Raw genomic sequence first — 18,445 nt, forward strand, 5'->3', positions numbered from 1 at the left:
CCAGCGAGGTGTGAAGGATCCCAGAGCAGAGGAAAGGATTCAAAACGCAGCACCTTTCCAGCAAGATGGAGCCGTGCAGGACGATGATGCTGTCGCGGTCCTGCTGCTTCGCTTTCACAGCTCATCCTCCCCCGGGTGGGACGGGAGCTGCCGGAGCAGGTGAAGCCGAGAAGGGTCCCCGGGGGTCCCAGCGGTCCCACCAGCGACTTGCAGGAGATCAGCCCGGGGGAATGCGGAGGCTGCTGCCGGAGCGGGGCTGTTACAGCTTCGAGGAGAGAACAGGCAGCCGCAGGCAGGGAGAGGGCAGCCCGGGAACTCGGCAGCTTCCCAGGAGCTCTCTGCAGCAGCCGCTGTGTCAGCAGCAGCTTCCAGTAACGCACACATGGCTCTTGCTGCCCAAATGGTCCTTTTCCACCCCAGGATTAGCCCTGGGAAGGTGGTCTCCCGCGCACTGGTGCCGGTACCGCAGTGGGTGGCGGAGGCTGGGCTCCATCATTCCCAGCATTGGCACCTGGAGCGGGACAGGCACAGCCCAGGGAGGAAGGGGGACACCCGTCCATGATCCCAACATGCCATAAGGGTGGCCCGGAGCACCAGCTCCCCCCAGGCAGGACACTGGGGGTCAGCCCAGACGGGGGGCCCAAGGGAGGGGGATCCCCATTTTTTCTGAACCCAGGTGGGCTCCTGCCTGGTCCAACCAGGACCCCAGACACCCCACCAGATGGAGCAGGGTCCCACAGCTACTCACCCCTTTGAGGTTGCTCATGGCTTGGAAGTAGATGAGATACGCCTTCTTGGGCTCCAGCGGCGGGTTCCAGTAGCCACTGTAGGTCTGGTTGTCCCCCACAGTGAAGGGTTTGGCCTCAGTGAGGCTGCTGGCGGGCAGCTCGGCCCCGAAATAGTGTACGGAGCCACGGGACATGGCGTCATCAAAGGTGAGCGGCACCGGGAAGCACTCCTGCCCACCCAGCTCCCGCTTGAGCTTCTTGGGCTGGTCTTCTTCCACGATGACCTGGTAGGTGCTGGCGAGGGCCAGGCGCAGGTTAGCTTCGTAAAAAGGATGGTTCTGCCCTTCCCCTGGTGCTCGACCCCGCCGTCCATGCCGTGCCCCCCCATTTGCGGGGGTCTTGCCCTCGCCCAGCCCCAACCTACCTGATGGGAGCCCCTCTGCCCTGCGCCGGCCGCAGCAGCACCGTGATGGTGCTCTCCGACTCGCTCAGCGGCGACGGCATGTCTCCGTAGTCGAAGGTGGGAGCTGCAAATGGAGCGGGGGAGAGCGGGCAGGGGTGAGTCCTGGTCCTCAGGGATGTGCTCGGAGCTGCCCCCCGCTCAGGGGGGAAACTGAGGCATGAGCAGCCTTGCCCACGGCGAGGCATCACCAAATGGCGCAACGTGGATTATTACAAAGAAAGAAAACCCCTCCAGGTCCTGAGCAAACGGCGCAGTTGGGAGAGGACCCGCGGGTGCGTGTCAAGGGAGGTTATCAACGCTGGTCTGGCAGGGAGGAGGAGACGGCAGCAGGATCCGACCTCAGCAGGACCCGGCCTCAAGTTGCACCCGCCATGCCTGGGGACGGCACGGCTCCAAACCGCTGGCACGGTGCGAGCATCCCCCTCCGGGGCAGAAGCGCACCCAAGCCAGCCCAGCAGCACCCCCAGACCAAGGCGGGGGGACCCCCTCGCGCCGGGCACGGCCCTGCGGTCCCCAGGCCGTCACTGGCAGCTGCCGGGGTCCAGCTGTGCAGTTTCGGTGCCCCCATTAGGGCTCATCTCAGCCCATTTGCTGCGGTTAATGGCGACACCGCAGACACGAGCAAGGAGCCCCAGGTACTGCAGGGCTTATTAACGAAGCCCAATTAATCCCTCGCTTGTACGCTGATAGCTCAGACAGCACCAGTGCCCCAGGCTGGCTTGACTCCACGGCCAGAGACCACAGGCAGCCCAGTCAATGGGTCTGGGGTCTGCCCAGTGGGCTCACGGCACGGCTGCCACCACCAAGAGCATCCTACCGTAGCAGCAGCCGGTCACCAAAATCCCTGGAGCGCACCAGAGGCTCCAGCCCTGCCATCGTAACCTGTGCGGAGGAGAAGCCCCAGCACCAGGCGTGGAGCCTGGGGGAACCTACCGGAGATGTTGGTGGTGATCTCGGTGAGCGCCGTCTGGCCAAAGCCCTTGCCGGTGCGGGCCCGGACCGAGAAGAGGTAGGTGGTGCCGGGGTGGAGGTTGGAGAAGACGTGGTAGGTCTCGTTGCGCAGTTTGGAGACGGTGCGCCGTGGGCCGGGCACGTTGACAGCTGGGTCGGAGGACTCGATGCTCTGGTAGCTGATCTGCAAGGACAGGGCAGAGCATCACCGGCAGCCACGGGAGAGGGGAGAGGATCTGGGCAGGGAAGGGGTTAAAGGGATGAATTCAGAGGAGAGGGTGGTCACAGGGGCAGCCTGGAAGGCAGATGCTTTTGGGGGTAAATCAAGAGCAGAGGTTCATCGGAAAAGCCCTTGCTGGATAACACCGGTGACCCCGAAAGCAGGACTCCCCAGCCGGGACAGACCCTGCTAGCAGGAGGATGAATGCGGGCTGGATCCGTGCTCCACACGAAGGGCTCGGAGGCAGCAGCAGCACCGCAGCCACCCTCAATCCCTGTGACCGAAAGCGGTGGTTGCCCCAGATCCCCCCCAAGAAGACCCTCCCGTGTCGCCGGGGGTCCCCCGCGGGTGCCGCAGCCGGCCGGGACGTACCTCGTACTGCGTGATGAGGCCGTTGGGCTCCACCGGTTCCTCCCACTTCAGAAATATCATGTCCTCCAGCGGGGTGAAGGTGAGGGACTCCGAGGCAATGCCGCCGGGCACTGGGGAAGGAAAGGGGATGCGCTCAGATGCGGCAAGAAAGCGGGCTGGAAGGAGAAATCCTCCGGGAAAGCCCTCCAGGCGGCTGCAGCAGCTCTCCCCGGTGACCGAGCCACCGCGTCCCCTCTGCCACGTCACCCAGCTCCGGCACGTGCCACCGGACAGGGCTGGTGGCTCCCCGGGCGATGCTGCCCGGGGCAGTGATGCTCCCACCGTGCTCCCGAGCCCACCGGTGACACCGCGCCACGGCGGGGGGCAGGTCCCCATGCCACGGCACAAACCCCGCAGGTACCGCTTCCGGCATCGCACCCAGTTTCCGACAGCACAGCAGCAAGCCCCCCGCACGCCATCGCTGCCAGAGCTCGCCTGAGTTCACCAGTGTGAGGAAAGAAAATAAAAATTCCCTTTTCCCGTAGAACCCAAATCCCCGCTGGAGCCACCAGCATCCTCGGGAGACGTTGCTGGCTGTCCCCCGGCGAGAAATAACATCCTCATCTGCAGACGGGCTTGACGTGCCCCAGCCTTCCCCTCTAATTAACACCAACAATAATAACCGCAAACAGTAACAGCGAGCCACAGCACTGCGATCAATATTCGCTTCTTTACCATGGATTTCTTGACCCGAGCGGGTCAGCGAGGAGGACAGGAGAGGCGACGGCTCGGCAAAGACCACGATTCACCAGCAGCATCCGCCGCTGCAGGCTCGAGGACCCGAAACACACACCCTCTCATTGCAGAGGGACGTCAGCTCTTCCCCTCTGTTTTTCTTTTTTTGCAGCTTTTATTCAGATCTAATTAGGGGACCGAGAGAGAGGGATCGCCTTCTGCGGGCTTCCCACCGTGCAAATACACAATTTCCACTCGATTTACAAGTTAATTTAATCAGAGGCACTGTGTCCTACACGTGTACACAAGACACTTATTAAATTCGTGGAAAATTACGGAAACCTTTAGAGCAAGAATGTGTGTACCTCTGTAGATATTTATTTTTATATATATAGCCTATATATTTATATATATATAGGTACAGGCACCACGCACTTGTGTATGCACCAGGCTGAGACTGGCAGAGGCACACAACGGCTCCCAGGTGTGCGTATACCCCTCTGCCATCCATACGCATCATATATATTTATTTATGCATTTACAGATATTTATTCTGGCTGGCACTGCAGGCACCCTGCCTGCAAGGGAGAGAACCGGCTCCCTGCACCCACCTCCCCGCAGCACCAACACGCTGCAACGGTATTTCCCCGGGCACCTGGGATTGAGTCTCATGGTTTCGTGCAGACATAGTCCAAAATCTCCAGCCGCGGGTCAGCGACCTTGCCAAGCTCCTCTGGATCTATATGGGGCACTTAAACACCAGCTGGGCAACCTATGGATGGGTCACTCTCTTCTCTGTGTCCTGCCCACGGACCCAGGAGCCAGCAGGACTTTGCCCGGAGTCCAAGAGGGATGCTGTGAACAACGCCCTTGGTTTGGCCCTGTTATTAATGCCCCAGAAATGGGTTTTCCAGCCCCAAACTAGGGTTTACCGCTTGGGATGGGGGTGTGCCAAAATAAACCACAGTCAAGGGTCCTGTCATTAACGAGCCTTCACCACCTTCGCTTAATTGCACGGGCGGCTGCTCATCACCCGGTTGTGGGAGCTCGAATCCTCATCGCCCTCCCAGGCAGGGGGATGCTGGGCAAAGCCCGCACAAAATATCTGCGATATATCCATAGGTGCATATCCATCACCCGATCCCAGCCGAGACCGAACGTATCCACGACCCCGGGTTCAATCCAAGGGGGAAGCCACAAGCCCCGGTTAATCACGGCATAGGGGAAAGCAGCTGGAGTGATTACAGTATAGCAAAAAAAAACATCTGGAGCTCCTGTATTAATATTCAATATGAAAACAGCTGGAGCAGTCACAGCACAGTGAGAACAGCTGAAGCAATTATAGCCGGAAAATAAACCGTCAGGAGCATGAAGCTGGCCGCCCCCCGTCAGGAAGGTTCGGCGTTGGGGATACAGAAAGTGCTGATGCGCAGAGCAAGGAGCCGAATTTAGGCTTTAGAGATGAAAACGGGACCCGGAGACCCTCCCGGCTCCGCTCCAGCTCTGCAGGCTTTGCTTTCCAGCCAGGGAAACGGGAGCGATGAGCAGCACACGCAGGAAAGCGGCACGTTTCTGCGGTCCCGAATCGAGGGGAGTCCCACGCGGGGGGGATTCCATGCCAGGCTTCTCCTCGGGGGTCGTCCGGGGGGTCTGGAGCCAGCCAGATCCTTCACCATTATCAGTTCTTCCACCTTCATGGCTGATTCTTGATGCTAAAAAGCGCTTCGGAGATGAATTACGTTCTTGCTCAACAGTACACGCCGGTGACTCTGCCAGAGCCAGGGATGCTCCAGCCGCGCTCAGCACCCAGCACCCACCCCAGGGCGCAGCGGCTCCTTGTGCCCCACGCAAGCCCCAACCCCACGCCCTCCGCGGACCAGGACGAGACCCCCTCGCCCCGCCGGCTACAGGACCAGCGGTGGGCAGAGCAGCAGCATTTGGGGGCTGCCCAGCCGTCCTTGAAGGCGGCCGAGTCGCCACGGCGCGCGGAGGAGATGCTGGTGGTGCAGCAAAGAGGATGTGACGAGTGGAAGGAGTCAGCGGCAGCTGCCAGCCCTGGACGTGGCCCTGTCGCTGATGGGTGGCACCGCAGACACGGAGCCGGCTCTGCCCCGGACCTCCTGCCACGTTCGCCAGATCTCCAGAGCCCAAAACGGCCCGAGCACTCTGCTGACGGAGAGCCGCAGCCAGGGACCGCGGTGCAGGGCAAGGCCAGGCCTGGGAGACCTCGCCGGTGGCCCCAGCTCCAGGACGACCTCGGGGAAGGGCTGGGCAGGAGCATGAGATGCCAAACCCAGGGGTCCTGGAGCAACGCTGGAGCCTCCAGCGAGGACGTCAGCCCCGCTCGGGCACCGGCAGCGGGGACCCAGCCCCTGGGCATGGCCGGGACGGGGAGAAGAGAAACAGCTCGGCTGTTCAGGAGCAACGTTGGTGGCAAATAACCTGGGCCGGACACCCCTTATCAACAGACGCTCATCCGCAGCTTGTTTGCACAACCCCAACCCGCCCGAGAGCGAACTTAACCGGGGAAGAGCACTGGGGAAGCCGAGCAAAGGTGCGCTGGACTGGTTAACAACACTCTCCCGGAAACATAGCACCACCGAATTAATCAGCGACTGAGCAGATGAAAGATGTTACCTAAGAGCAAAGCATCCATCGTTTTAATTATTATTGTTATTGCTGCCGGGCTTTGGTTCCACACTAAGGGATGAGCGAGGACGACTCGTGCTGGGAGCAGCTGGGCATCGGCCAGCTGTTGTGCCCTTCACCGGCCCGGGCACGGCTAAAACTCACCACTCGAAGGACAGGGCAGCATTTCTGCAGCAACGCAGGAGGCTCCTCCGCCGGAGCAACCGGCGCTGCCCCATCCCCATCCGGTCCCCTCACCCCCCCAGGCCGCTCCCAGCATTGCCCTTCCCCAGCCACCATCACTGCCCCTTTCTCTCGCCTCCCCTTGCACAGCCCTGGGGCTGCAACAGCCTTTCCAGCTCCCCGTCCTGACGGCTGCCGGAGACGTTCCCATCCCCTGGCCGAGAGCCACAGACGCGCACCGTGCCGCACGCCGGCAGCTCACCAGCCACGGAGTCGCGTTTTTGGGGACGACGCACCCCCCGGGCAGACTCACCGTCCTCGTCCGTCTGGAATATCACCTCCTTGCCTTCCTTGCGACCCTCGGGGTTGGAGAGGATGAGCTTGACGTGGATGTTCTTGTAGGGCAGCAGGTTTTTGATGGTGTAGCGGTTGGCGTTACGCTCCATCTTCACGCACTCCCGGAAGGTTTGGTTGTGGCCGGTGCCCACGAAATAGCGGTAGCAGAGCGAGACGGTGTAGGTGTGACAGCGGGTCAGGTTGTAACCCAGTGGCTCCCACTGCAACGTCAGCTGCCTGGACTGGATTTCGGAGAAAGCCAGGCCTTTGGGGGCCCGCATGGGCTCTGGGGGGGAAGAGAGATGGGGAGAGATGAGCGACGCAGCGAAACATCCGTGGGTTTATGCGTATTATCAGGGAAAGCCCTTTTACAGCATAGAAACGCGATGGGCGGGTGCGGAGGGCAACCCTGACCCCAAAGCGCCCAGCACAGGATGCTGCTGCCCTGCAGACGGGGCTGGGGACGTCGCCGGGTCTCAGAGCCACCAGCACCGCAGCGACGGCAGACCCGGCGGCTCATTTTCCCTACGGAGCTGAAGCCGGGTACCAGCCCCGGGCCGGCGCGGAGCCACGGCGGGCACCGGGAGCATCCGCACCACGAGCGGCCCCAAATAACCAGATAAACGTGCCTGCGCGACAGGAGCCCTCGCGCTTTCATCGAGCCCACGTCAGGCTCCAGAAAGGACAGAGACTGAGCGCCGTCGCCGGGAAGGAGTTTAATTAGTTCTAATTGACATGAACAGGAGAATTTATTAAATGGGATTAATGGGATTTAATGAGGAGCCGAGCTCCTTTGCCAACAGCACACGCACGCAGGCGGTTTGGGTTAACGGCAGCAAACTCCGTTCCGTACCCCAGGGTGGTGGGAAGGACGCCGAGAGGCAAGGAGGGTCTTTGCTCACCCTGTCCCAGAGCTGATCCCCCAGGCCATTCCCCTGGGATTTGCACTGCAGAGCAATTTGGGCAGCTCAGGCTTGCAAGAAGCTTTTGCAACCTCAGCGGATGCTCCTGCCGGTCCCGACGCCCTCACGGGAGCGTGCAAAACCCCCGGTGGTTTTGGCAGGGGGGGAGAGCACAGCAACAGGCACACAGCCCCACGCTGCAGGGACCCAGCCTTAAACCTGTTGCCACATCCAGCTCTGCCAAAAAACCCCAAGCCTGAGCCCCGATGCCCACCGGCATCACTCCCATGGGGTGGCCAAGGGCCCAGGGACCTCTCCCCTCTCCTCTCCCCGAGGCCTCCAGAGCCCCCCACACCTCCCCGGGCAGCACTGCGTGGTGCCAGGCTTCAACCTTCCCCTCTCCTCTTTATTCCGGTGTATTTAAACGCTCCAGCGGGGAGCAGGCAGCACGGCACCCGGGGCCCATGACAGCCAGTGGCACGTGGCCGCGTGGGGAAATCTCCCCTTGGCCCGGGGGCTGCAGGATGCATCTACCCAGCGGCTTTTGCCAGCGTCCCCTCCCCGGGCAGACCCTGCAAAGCGTGGGAGATGCAGTGCTGGCCAGACGGGCTGGCGAGGCTCGGAGGATGCAGGGGATCCAACCGCAGCTGCCTTTCGGGTGGAGGAAGGGTGGCTGTGTCACCATCTGCAAACCCACCGTGACCCACGGGAAGCCAGGGAGCAAAATACATCGTTATAGCCCACGGGAAGAGCCAGGGGAGCCCGAATGGAGTAACCATAGGATATTAAATACGGGGTGCCAAGAGCGTCAAACAGTCCCCGTCATCGGCTTCAAGGTAAGACGGAAATCTGAGCTGTCTCGCAGCACCTCTGAAAACAAATCTGGGATGAAAAGCTGCCACCAGCCCCTCGCCACGATGCTTGGGTCGGGGTTTGCATCTCCTCGCTGCCTTCGACTTTGCTCAATTACCAGCAGTTAAATGCCCGAATCGGGAAGGTGGTTGCCATGGAGCATCCCCACCACAGCCATGGATGTCCCCCAACCCGGGGCACCCTCCGTAGGGATGCGGGGTCAGGCTCCCCTGAGGGAAACAGGCTTCCCTGCAGCCCCACGGCGCCAGAGGAGCCTTCCCTGGTTGCACCGTGGGCTCTGTTGGGGCATTTTGGCAGAGAGCAACCCCAGCTCCCGCCCTCCCTGGGGACACCCCAAGGGGGTTTCGGCAGGGATGGGCTTGCCCCGAATTACCCTCAGGTCACCGCCATGCATGGGAAGGCAGCCGACCCCCCAGCCAAAGCTACCGCCCCTCCGGGCTGGCACAGGATTAACACAGTTTTAGAAGAAATATTTTGACCGACTGCACTGGAGAATAATCTCCAGCTCCCTCCGAGGAGGGAACGAGATGGGAACCTCGCTAGGGCCAGCCAAGGGGCTCACCCTCAGGGACAGCGGTCCTCAGATTCGGGGATGCCCCGAGCTGGGTCCGGCCCTGAGCCTGCAGCCCGGCGGAGCGGGAGCAGCCGTCTCCTGCCGGCGTCTGCCCGGCTGCGGGGACGGAAACCAGCCGCGCGGGAGCAGCTGACCCCGTGCCTCCCGGCGCCGCGCCTTCCTGCAGCGAGGCCACGCACGGCGACTGTTGACTCTGATCAGCAAAACCCCACCGTCCGTCAGGGCCTTTTCAGGCTGGACCACGTTCAGCCCCTCTGCGCGGGCCGACTGCCTCGGCCAAGACCCAGCCGTGCCCACACGCCCTGCTGCCCTCCGGCCACCATCACGACGCGGGTTTAATCAGCGATCCCTCCCGAGACGCTGCGCGCAGCCGCTACAAAGCCAATTAAAGGTGGATCTGTCGGAGGAGCGACGCGTCAAGCTCCGGGACCGCAGCAGCGGATGCCCTCGGCACCCACGCAGGCCCAGCCTCGTCCCGCGGCGGCCGGGACGCAGCGTGGGACCCACCTGCGCACTTGGTGCGGCTGATGAGGGGTGGCCCCGGTTTGCCGGTGCCCCCCTCGCCGGGCCGGGTGAGCAGGACGCTGATCTCGTACTCCGTGTCCGGATCCAGGTGCCAGAGCTTGTAGGTCTGCATGTTGACGGCGTGGACCTCTGACCAGGGCCCCGAGGTCATGCGGTACTCGATCTCCTTGCGCACGATGGGGCCGTCGCCGATGATGGAGTTGGTGTTGAGCTGGATGATGAGGTAGGTGGAGCCGGCCCGGAGCAGCTGGGGGGGTGCGATGGGTGTGGGGGGCTCTGGAAGAGAGCGGAGAAGGGGCAGGTGGAGCATCCCCCTCCAGAAACAGCTCCACAGCATCCCCAGCCCTGCAGCCAGGCCAACACCAGCACAACCACAAGTACCACCTTTTTTTGGGGTTGGGTTTTTTTTTCATTAGCTACAGTTGAGACATTCACAACGTCTCTTCCCAAACCAACCCATCGGCCTCAGACTGCAGGGCATGGGAATGTCGTGGTTCGGCCCCAGGCAGCAGCTCAGCACCACGCGGCCATCGCTCACTGCCCCTGCCCCGATGGGATGGGGGAGAATCGGAGGAGTGAGAGTGAGAAACACTCCTGGGCTGAGATAAGAACAGTTTAATAATTGAAATAAAGTAAAATAGTAATGATAATAGTAACAGTATAATAATGATAATAATAATAATGATATACAAAGCAAGCAATGCCCAATGCAGTTGCTCACCACCCGCCGACCGATGCCCAGCCAGTTCCCAGCAGCGATCGCTGCTCCCCGGCCAACCCCCCCAGTTTCCATACTGCCCATGACGCCGTATGGTATGGAATGGCCCTTGGGCCAGTTGGGATCAACTGTCCTGGCTGTGCCCCCTCCCAGCTCCTTGTGCCCCTGGCAGAGCAGGGGAAGCTGCAAAGTCCTTGACTGGCATAAGCAGCGCTGAGCAACAACTAAACCATCAGCGTGTTATCAGCATTCTTCTCATCCTAAATCCAAACCACAGCACTGTGCCTGCTGCTAGGAGGAAAATTAACTCTATCCCAGCCGAAACCAGGACAGGGACAAACTCGGATCCCCCACCCAGAGTACGTAGGGACTGACACCAAAATATGGAAGGGCACCATCCAGTCTTTAAACTTCAGCCCACGCACATGCCCTCCGTCACTTTTGGCGAGGCTTTAACAGCTGCAATAGGGTTTCATCTGATCAAACCTTAATTATCTTTAGAAGATACACTGCCCAGCGTGGTGCTGCACAGTTTCACCATAATTAATTCCCACCTACTGCAATCAAAAATAAATGATCTAAGGCCACCGGGAAAGGTAGCTGCCCAGTTTTATGCTGAACCATCCATGCATAGCAACTCATTCCCAGCGAGAAACTGTGATCCCACCGCCCCGAGCATCCCACCACCTCAAGCATCCCACCTTCCTCTTCCTCTGCAAACGGCAGAGCAGAAATAGCTCATCCATGAGCCAGAAACGCGGCGGACAACAGCAAGTCACCCACCTTTCACAATGAGCTCGGCAAAGTTGGAGACGCCCGAGCCGCGGCTGGACTGGGTGACGCAGCGGTACAGGTCCTGCTCCTCCTTGGACACCTCATCCAGCTGGAAGGTGGCCAGGAAGCGCCGGTGGCTGATGTGCTTCACGGAGGCGGCGGGGACCACCTCGCCGCTCTGCCTCTGCCCCACGGGGAGAGACAAGACGTTACCAGGAGGCACGGCGTGACATCCAGAGCCACCAACCATGTCCCCAAATGATGTCTGCTTAAAAACGGGAGGGGTTTACCCTTCTCCCCCCCGCCCAGCAGTGCCTTCTCCCAACGGGGAGGCACAGAGGCGTTGCAGAAGCGATGCACGGGGTTGACTGCGGTTTCGCTACCACCGTTGCTCACCTGCATGAGGAACCGCTCGGCCTCGGCAGCCTTGCCGGCGGCCACGCACTGGAAGGTGGCATTCTGCCCCGCGTTGACCTCCACGTCGCCCAGGCGGGAGAAATGAGGCGCTTTCGCTGCCGAGGGACGCAAGCGAGAGGTGACAAAGCGGCCAGGGTCCAAGGGGACCCGCGGTCGCATTGCTGCAAAAATCCCTCCCCGGAAACCCACCCAGGATGCCAGGGCTGGAGCTGAGCTCCGGACGGGCTTCGTCCCCACCCTCACAGCCCAGCGTGGAGTCAGGGAATTTGTCCCCATCCCCATACAGCCAGCCGGCGCCCCAGGGAGGGATGCAGCCCTCCCCTCCAGCAGATGCGGGCCATGGGGTTGATGGAGGGGGGCAGGTCTCCTGCCCCAGCCTGGAAGAAATAGGGGGTGAACCCCAACAGCCAGCGTGTTGGGACCGCCTGGGATTCAGGTCCCCACCAGCCCAGGTGGCCCCTCTCGACGGGGATGCTCGGGCCACGTGTTCAGTCTGCACTTCCCCAAGGTTTCATAAAAACTCAGTGATGGAGGTGGCAAAAGGAGCCCCGGAGGTACCCAGGTGACCGAGCTCCACCAGCCCAGGGGACGACAGGACACCAGGCTGCACCTGGCAGGAGCCCACCAGCTCTGCCCAGGAGCACCCCAATGGGCACCAGCTCCCAAGCCTGCCGCCCAGCCCACCCCAGCAGCACCCACTACCCCGCTGCCCTTCAGGGTCCCCCACCCTCGGGTCCCATCCCGTGACACTCACAGCACGGATAATTCAAGAGCAAAATATCATCCAAGCCAAGATAGCCCCTGCACTCGCTGGAGACCACCGCCTCGAAGAGGACCTGCGGCACCAAACAGAGGGGTCACCCATCGCCGGGGGGGCCGGGTCACACAAGGGGGGTCTGGGTCACGCAAGGGTGGTCTGTGCCACGCAAGGGGGTCTGGGTCATGAAAGGGGGGTCCGGGTCACGCAAGGGGGGTCTGTGCCATGCAAGGGGGGGTCTGTGCCACGCCAAGGGGGGGTCTGTGCCATGCAAGAGGGTCTGGGTCATGCAAGGGGGGGTCTGTGCCATGCAAGAGGGTCTGTGCCATGCAAGGGGGGGTCTGTGCCATGCAAGAGGGTCTGGGTCATGCAAGGGGGGTCCGGGTCACGCAAGGGGGGTCTGTGCCATGCAAGGGGGGGTCTGTGCCACGCCAAGGGGGGGTCCGGGTCACGCCAAGGGGGGGTCTGTGCCACGCAAGGGGGGGTCTGTGCCATACAAGGAGGGGGTCTGGGTCACGCAAGGGGGGTCTGTGCCATGCAAGGGGGGTCTGTGCCATGCCAAGGGGGGGTCTGTGCCACGCCAAGGGGGAGTCTGGGTCACGCAAGGGGGGTCTGTGCCACGCAAGGGGGTCTGGGTCATGCAAGGGGGGTCCGGGTCACGCAAGGGGGGTCTGTGCCATGCAAGGGGGGGTCTGTGCCACGCCAAGGGGGGGTCTGTGCCACGCCAAGGGGGGGTCTGGGTCACGCAAGGGGGGGTCTGTGTCATACAAGGAGGGGGTCTGGGTCACGCAAGGGGGGTCTGTGCCATGCAAGGGGGGGTCTGTGCCACGCCAAGGGGGGGCCTGGGTCACGCAAGGGGGGTCTGTGCCACGCAAGGGGTGTCTGGGTCACGCAAGGGGGGTGTCTACCGGGGCTCACCTGGTACTCGCTGGGCCAGAACAAGCTGACGGCCAACTCCGCCTGGTGCCACTGGTGGCCGTGGGAGCCGGAGGCGTTCCAGACAGCGCTGCCCACCGGGCCCCCCGTCACCCGGACATAGGCGCTGAGCGTGCCGGGGCTGTGGCCGTCCCGGCTGTACATGAAGTAGCTGAACTGGAGGCAGTGGGTGTCGTTCTCGCTCAGCGCCTGGAAGAGCAGGTGAGCTTTCTGGCCTGGGGCATGCTGCGAGGAGTTCACCATCAGGTAGGACCCTGCGGCGGGAGGGAGAAGGGGGGAGAGCGGGAGTAATCCCCGTTCCGCATCTCCTGAGCCTTCCCAGCAGGGATGGAGAAGGTGGAGGATGCGAGACTGCGAAGAGGCACATAACCTGGCAGCGATGCTCGGGTCCCGCTGGGTACCGGTCCGTGCCAGCCCACGGGGACGTGCAGGACGGGAACCAGGGATGGAGTCAGTGTCAGGTGCCCGCTGGGGCAGCAGCAGGACACAAAACAGGACCTGGCCGCTGGATGAGGATCAGACCCGCTGCCTCCAGGATAAGCAGCTCTCAGCCACAGTCCCGCAGGACACCAGGACCGGTAATGGCTTCGATGCCACCGGAGACCCTCCGCCTGCTTTCCTTTAATGCTCACAGCTTCGGCTGCGTCAATACTGCCCTCCCCAGCCAGGCCCCAGCCGTTTAATTTCCATTCCCATCACCTCGTATCATTTACCACGCAGTTGTTGCCGAGTTTAAACTGTGCTCAGCGGGCGCTCGCAGAGGGGGAAAAAAGCGCTCGTCGGCTTAATGAGCAGGAGCACGGCTGCTCTCCGGGATTCCAGCACCGCGGCTCTCCGGGATGCCGGCCCCAGACCCGGCTCCTCACCTGCCCCACCAGCAGCAGCCGCTGGTACCGCACCTCCCATCACCCAAAACCACCAGCAAGGAAACCAGGAGTCCCGGCGCTTGCCCCAGTGCAACCCCAAAGCCGTGCTTACAGGGCAGGCAGGATGAAAATCCCAAAGGCAGCATCCTTCCCTGCCCTGCGTGCTCCACCCCCGGTGGTCCAGAGGCGGGAGGGGGATGCAGGAGTCCCGGCTCTTCGCGGCAGCTCCCGGAGCCACCCGGCACAGCCGTGGGGCGGATGGGAAGCTGCCCTACCAAACCCTCCCCAACACCAAAGGCGAGGGGATTATTAATATCCTTTCCATTTTAATAACGGTAGAAGCTGTAAGTAACAAAGCCGGGCCATTTATTTGAGTCTGCCATTGTTTTCCTGACAGTCGGCGCTTAATTATTAATAGCTTTCACCGCCGGTTAATTTAAACAAAATCACATGTTTTCCTCCCATCGGCTCCCAGCAAGCAGGCACCAAGAAAAACCTAATGAAGGCAGCGGGGGATCGTGGGGAGCACCCATCTGTGTGCGTGTCCCCAACATCTGGAGGAGCTGCCCCTGGGGGGACCCCAAAAGATGCGGGGGGGTCACAGCATCACCGGGGAAACACGGTGCCCGGCACCGCACCGCAGCGCATCCTCCAGAGATGGGAGCTGGGACAGGGGAAAGAAATCACCAAAAAGCGAAATTTTCAGCGTGTTGCCCATCCGCGCGGCGCTCCCAGCCCTTCCAGGCAGATATTCAGGGTGAAATAAAATTACAACAATTCATTTTCTCATAAACAACACAGCCGCATTTCACAGACAGAGGGGAAGGCACTATGTCCATGTTCCTTCTCTTCTTTTTTTTTTTTATCTTATTTTTTTTTATTTTTCTCCTCCAGCAAAATTATTTCTGCGCTAACGAGAGCGGCTCCATTTGGCCCAGGCGACAGCAGCGTGGAGAGCGAACGCTGACCCAGCCCATGCCAGGGGACATCTTCCGAAAGCCACTTCCCACCGCACAATCTGCCGGGCTCCCATTAACCCACACAGACCCTTCCTCCTCCCCTCCCTTTAAAAACGAAAAGCCAGAGGGCCAAAATAAAGAGACCAAGACTAAAATTAAACCACTGACAAGTTATTTTAAAAGGCAGAGGATGTCCATTAAGGTCAGCTGGGACCACGGACAGGAACGGGTGGCAATCCGCCGGCGCATCCCTCGTCGGGCAGTGTTTCCCCCACACGCTATTTTTTCCCCCTTTATTTTCTTCCCAACATTGCTGCACCAGAGAACCCAGGCTCCCGCCGCTCGCCTTTGTGCTAATTATATCCTCCTCCCCCATAAATGACCAGTCCCGGCTTCAAATCCAGGGTACGGGCTGGGGTTTGGTTTTTTTTTTTTTTTAATGCAGGAGAAGCAGAGGTACTTGTCCCTGCGTCGGGGTGCCGCATCCTGCACCGGCACATTCCCCTGGCATAGCCAAGGTCCTGGGGCAGCCAGGGGTTACAAACTCCCTCAGCAGCCCCCAGGCTCTTTTTTTTTTTTTTTTTTTTCAGGGGATGTTTGTTGTTTTCAGTGAGTTTTGGCTGGGTTTTTTTTAATGCACCCCAATAAAGCGGCAGCACAGCCCTGCCTGGGCGCTCCCACCAGCAGCAGTGGTGCACAGGGAGCTCAAGGAGGGGGTGGCCGGGGGGTGGCCGGGGGGTGCAGCCCGCGCGCACGCTGCCACCGCCCACCCCGCAGGACACGGTCCCACCGCAGCACCAACCTGCTCGCCCCCGGTCTCTTGACGGGGCTGGGGAGGGTGCCAGGGGATGCTCCTGGGGGGCAAGGGGGCTGCGTACCCCCTCCCAGGGTGACAGAGCGAGGACGCAGGGGTCCCCCAGCCCCCTTCACTTGTTCCCTGTTAATCCAGCACCGCTGCCAGGGTCCCCCCTGAGCCCCGACCCCGCTGGGTGCTCAGCTTCCACCAGGATCCAGCAGCTTTCCCGAGCCAGGGCAAGAGCAGAGCTGCAGCAAGAGCTACGCAAGCTGCCAAATCCCAGTTTGCAAAGCTCATAACTCCTGCCAGCAAAGCCAGAGACGGGGATGGAGAGGAAGGGGCATCCCAGCCCTGCTGCATCCCAGAGCTGGGGGGACAGGCAGGACCACTCCCAGCAGCCGAGGGCTGATGCACTAACACAGCTGGGGTTATTTTTGAGCCCCGTCCATGTATTGGTATTACAGGAAAAAAAAAAAAAAATCTGCTCTAAACCTCATGATGGGGGAAAGTAATTTCCAAACCTCTCACGAAATTGGAGCCGCAGAAACAGCTCCGGGGCATCCCCCCGTTGAGGCTTCGAACCAAAGGATGGGATTCAGGCGCACATCGATACCGTGCTTCGCTCGTTAAATCCTTCCTCTGATCCTCAGTTTAAGGTCAGTCTGAATCAAGACGCCAGTCCAGGCGAGCTGTCACCCCCGCTTCGTCACCGCGAGTAACGAGTCAGCCCCTCCGTGTCACCCCCCAGCTCGGCTGCAGCGATATAATTTAATTTAGTTTTCAGATGGGCTTTTAGAGAGGAGCCCAAGCACTCTGTGGAGAAAGAGAAAAAAAAGACTCAAAAAGCGCTAAATAATATTTCAATCAAACAAATGAAAAGAGAAACAAGCTTCCAGGAACGTTCCCTGGGGGAAAACCATCAATTTATTACACAAAGTTGATGATGATGTTTAAGCTGCAAAATCAGCCCGGAGGGGCTGTGCACAGAGCGCCTTGCACTCATCCCAGCAAAGCCCTCGTGCGGGGTCTCCAGCTGAATTTTCCCACTTGTGGGATCATCAGCCCTTCCCTGGGATTCAAATCAGGACTTTGAGGATAACTCAGCGCCTCCAACAACCCTGGCCGGGAATCAGAGCAATGAGCGCCCAAGGATTTTCTCCGCAGCGTTGGGCTGAAGCCCTGCTCGCCCGCAGGGAAGGAGCAGCTGCTTGCATCCCTTGGGAAAAACCCCAAAACAGCCCAGCAAGAAGAGAAGGGAAAAACCCACTCCCTTCTGCTTTCCCGTCTCGCTGAGTTTCTCCTCCTACAAAACCACTGAGATATAAAAGTTTTTAAAAGCCACCAAAGAGCTATTAAAAGGCAGCACGAGGCAGGCAGAGGGTGGCACTGCCAGCCAGGAGGTGCCAGGGGACCAGGTCCGAGCACTGCAGCCTCTGCCTCCAGGAAATCCCTTCGGAAGACGAAGCCTGACGGTGCCTCCTCACGTGCCGGTTTTTCTTCTCGACACATCCAAGCCGGCATGGGAATGGGGTACCCGCTCCCCGCTTCTGCGCCCAGCCCCAGGACGAGCATCTCCCAGGGGAGCCCCAGCACCAAGGGCTGATCTGCCAGGGGTCCTTGGGCAGACCGGAGCAACTCCCCCGGGAGCCAGAAAATCAAGGTTGATTTTTTCCAAGGTTTTTAAGAGATACGCAGCAGGAGCTTCTCAGGAAGCGGTGCCAGAGCTATCAGCTGAAAGAGCAACGCCTCAGAGGGGATGGAAGGACATGGAGCTCATCAGGGTGGGGACAAGGCTCGGTCACCCCCGACACGGCCGTGCCGGAGCATCGCGGCGCGGCTGCGTGGGGATGGAAGGACATGGAGCTCATCAGGGTGCGGACAAGGCTCGGTCACCCCCGACACGGCCGTGCCGGAGCATCGCGGCGCGGCTGCGTGGGGAGCACGACGGCAGCTCCGTGTGTGGAGAGGGAAGAGCCAAGCAGGGAACAGAAACTCCAATCAACAGAGGGTTTTCTAATGTCACTGAGTTTGGAAGGAAAACCTAGGGAAAAAAAAAAAGCCATTTGGAAATAAAACCCAGCCAGAGATAGGAGGGTTTAGTATTTTGGAGTACGGCTGCGCGGAGTGGAGGAGCCCGGGTGCGCTGGTCCCCAGGACGGGGCTGCAGAGGGGCAGGGGGCACGCAGCCTCCACGGGGACTTTTTGCCACAGTTTCTCCCAACCAGCTCCTTTGAATTTCCGCAGGCAAATTCAACCAGCGACAAAAAGAGGGGGCTGCACCTCTGCCAGGGAGACCCTGGAGCTCCACGGAGCATCCTCGTCCTCTAAGGGACGCCCCGCATCTCGGCGGGGTGGGGACAGCCTCGGTGCTGCCCATGCTCCATCCTGGACCTGCGTCCCGTCCAAATTCCTACAGGGCTTAACTTGAACACCAAAATAAAAGAGGCTGTTTTATTAAGTAAACTCAACTTGTGTTTCACGCCCGGAGCTCAAATCAGCCCGATTTCACGCCCCTGTCCCATCCCTGCCTGCTGGACCACGCCACCGCCCGGTCCCCCGCTCCTCAAAGGGCTTTGGGACCCGGCCAAATCCTGCAAGCCCCGCGGGTGCCCAGCAACGCCAGGCGCTGCAGAGCAAGGCCCACAAGGAGCGGGGCTTGCAGGAGATGAGGCTTGCAGAGCCTGCATGCAGGCGTGGACCGGCCCGGCGCGCAGGGGCACTGCTTGGGGGAGCGCAGGAGGGATGCGCGCCCG

The 18,445-nt window shown here is 60.7% G+C and overlaps 1 protein-coding gene across 1 annotated transcript in view; it reads right to left on the reverse strand.

Moving 5' to 3' along the window:
• PTPRU (protein tyrosine phosphatase receptor type U) overlaps nucleotides 1–18,445 on the reverse strand; it is a 74,514-nt gene that overhangs the window by 34,759 nt on the left and 21,310 nt on the right. Inside the window, exons 3-12 of the mRNA XM_075722195.1 lie at nucleotides 13,054–13,325; nucleotides 12,133–12,214; nucleotides 11,358–11,473; nucleotides 10,971–11,145; nucleotides 9,452–9,745; nucleotides 6,573–6,881; nucleotides 2,735–2,844; nucleotides 2,125–2,326; nucleotides 1,153–1,255; nucleotides 749–1,022 (exon numbers count right to left, since the gene is read on the reverse strand). Of these exons, the coding sequence (XP_075578310.1) occupies nucleotides 749–1,022; nucleotides 1,153–1,255; nucleotides 2,125–2,326; nucleotides 2,735–2,844; nucleotides 6,573–6,881; nucleotides 9,452–9,745; nucleotides 10,971–11,145; nucleotides 11,358–11,473; nucleotides 12,133–12,214; nucleotides 13,054–13,325 (1,937 nt within the window). The remainder of the gene's footprint in view (nucleotides 1–748; nucleotides 1,023–1,152; nucleotides 1,256–2,124; nucleotides 2,327–2,734; nucleotides 2,845–6,572; nucleotides 6,882–9,451; nucleotides 9,746–10,970; nucleotides 11,146–11,357; nucleotides 11,474–12,132; nucleotides 12,215–13,053; nucleotides 13,326–18,445) is intronic.

The sequence above is a fragment of the Pelecanus crispus genome, chromosome 16 (assembly GCF_030463565.1).
Source record: "Pelecanus crispus isolate bPelCri1 chromosome 16, bPelCri1.pri, whole genome shotgun sequence".
Taxonomy (NCBI): Eukaryota; Metazoa; Chordata; class Aves; order Pelecaniformes; family Pelecanidae; genus Pelecanus; species Pelecanus crispus.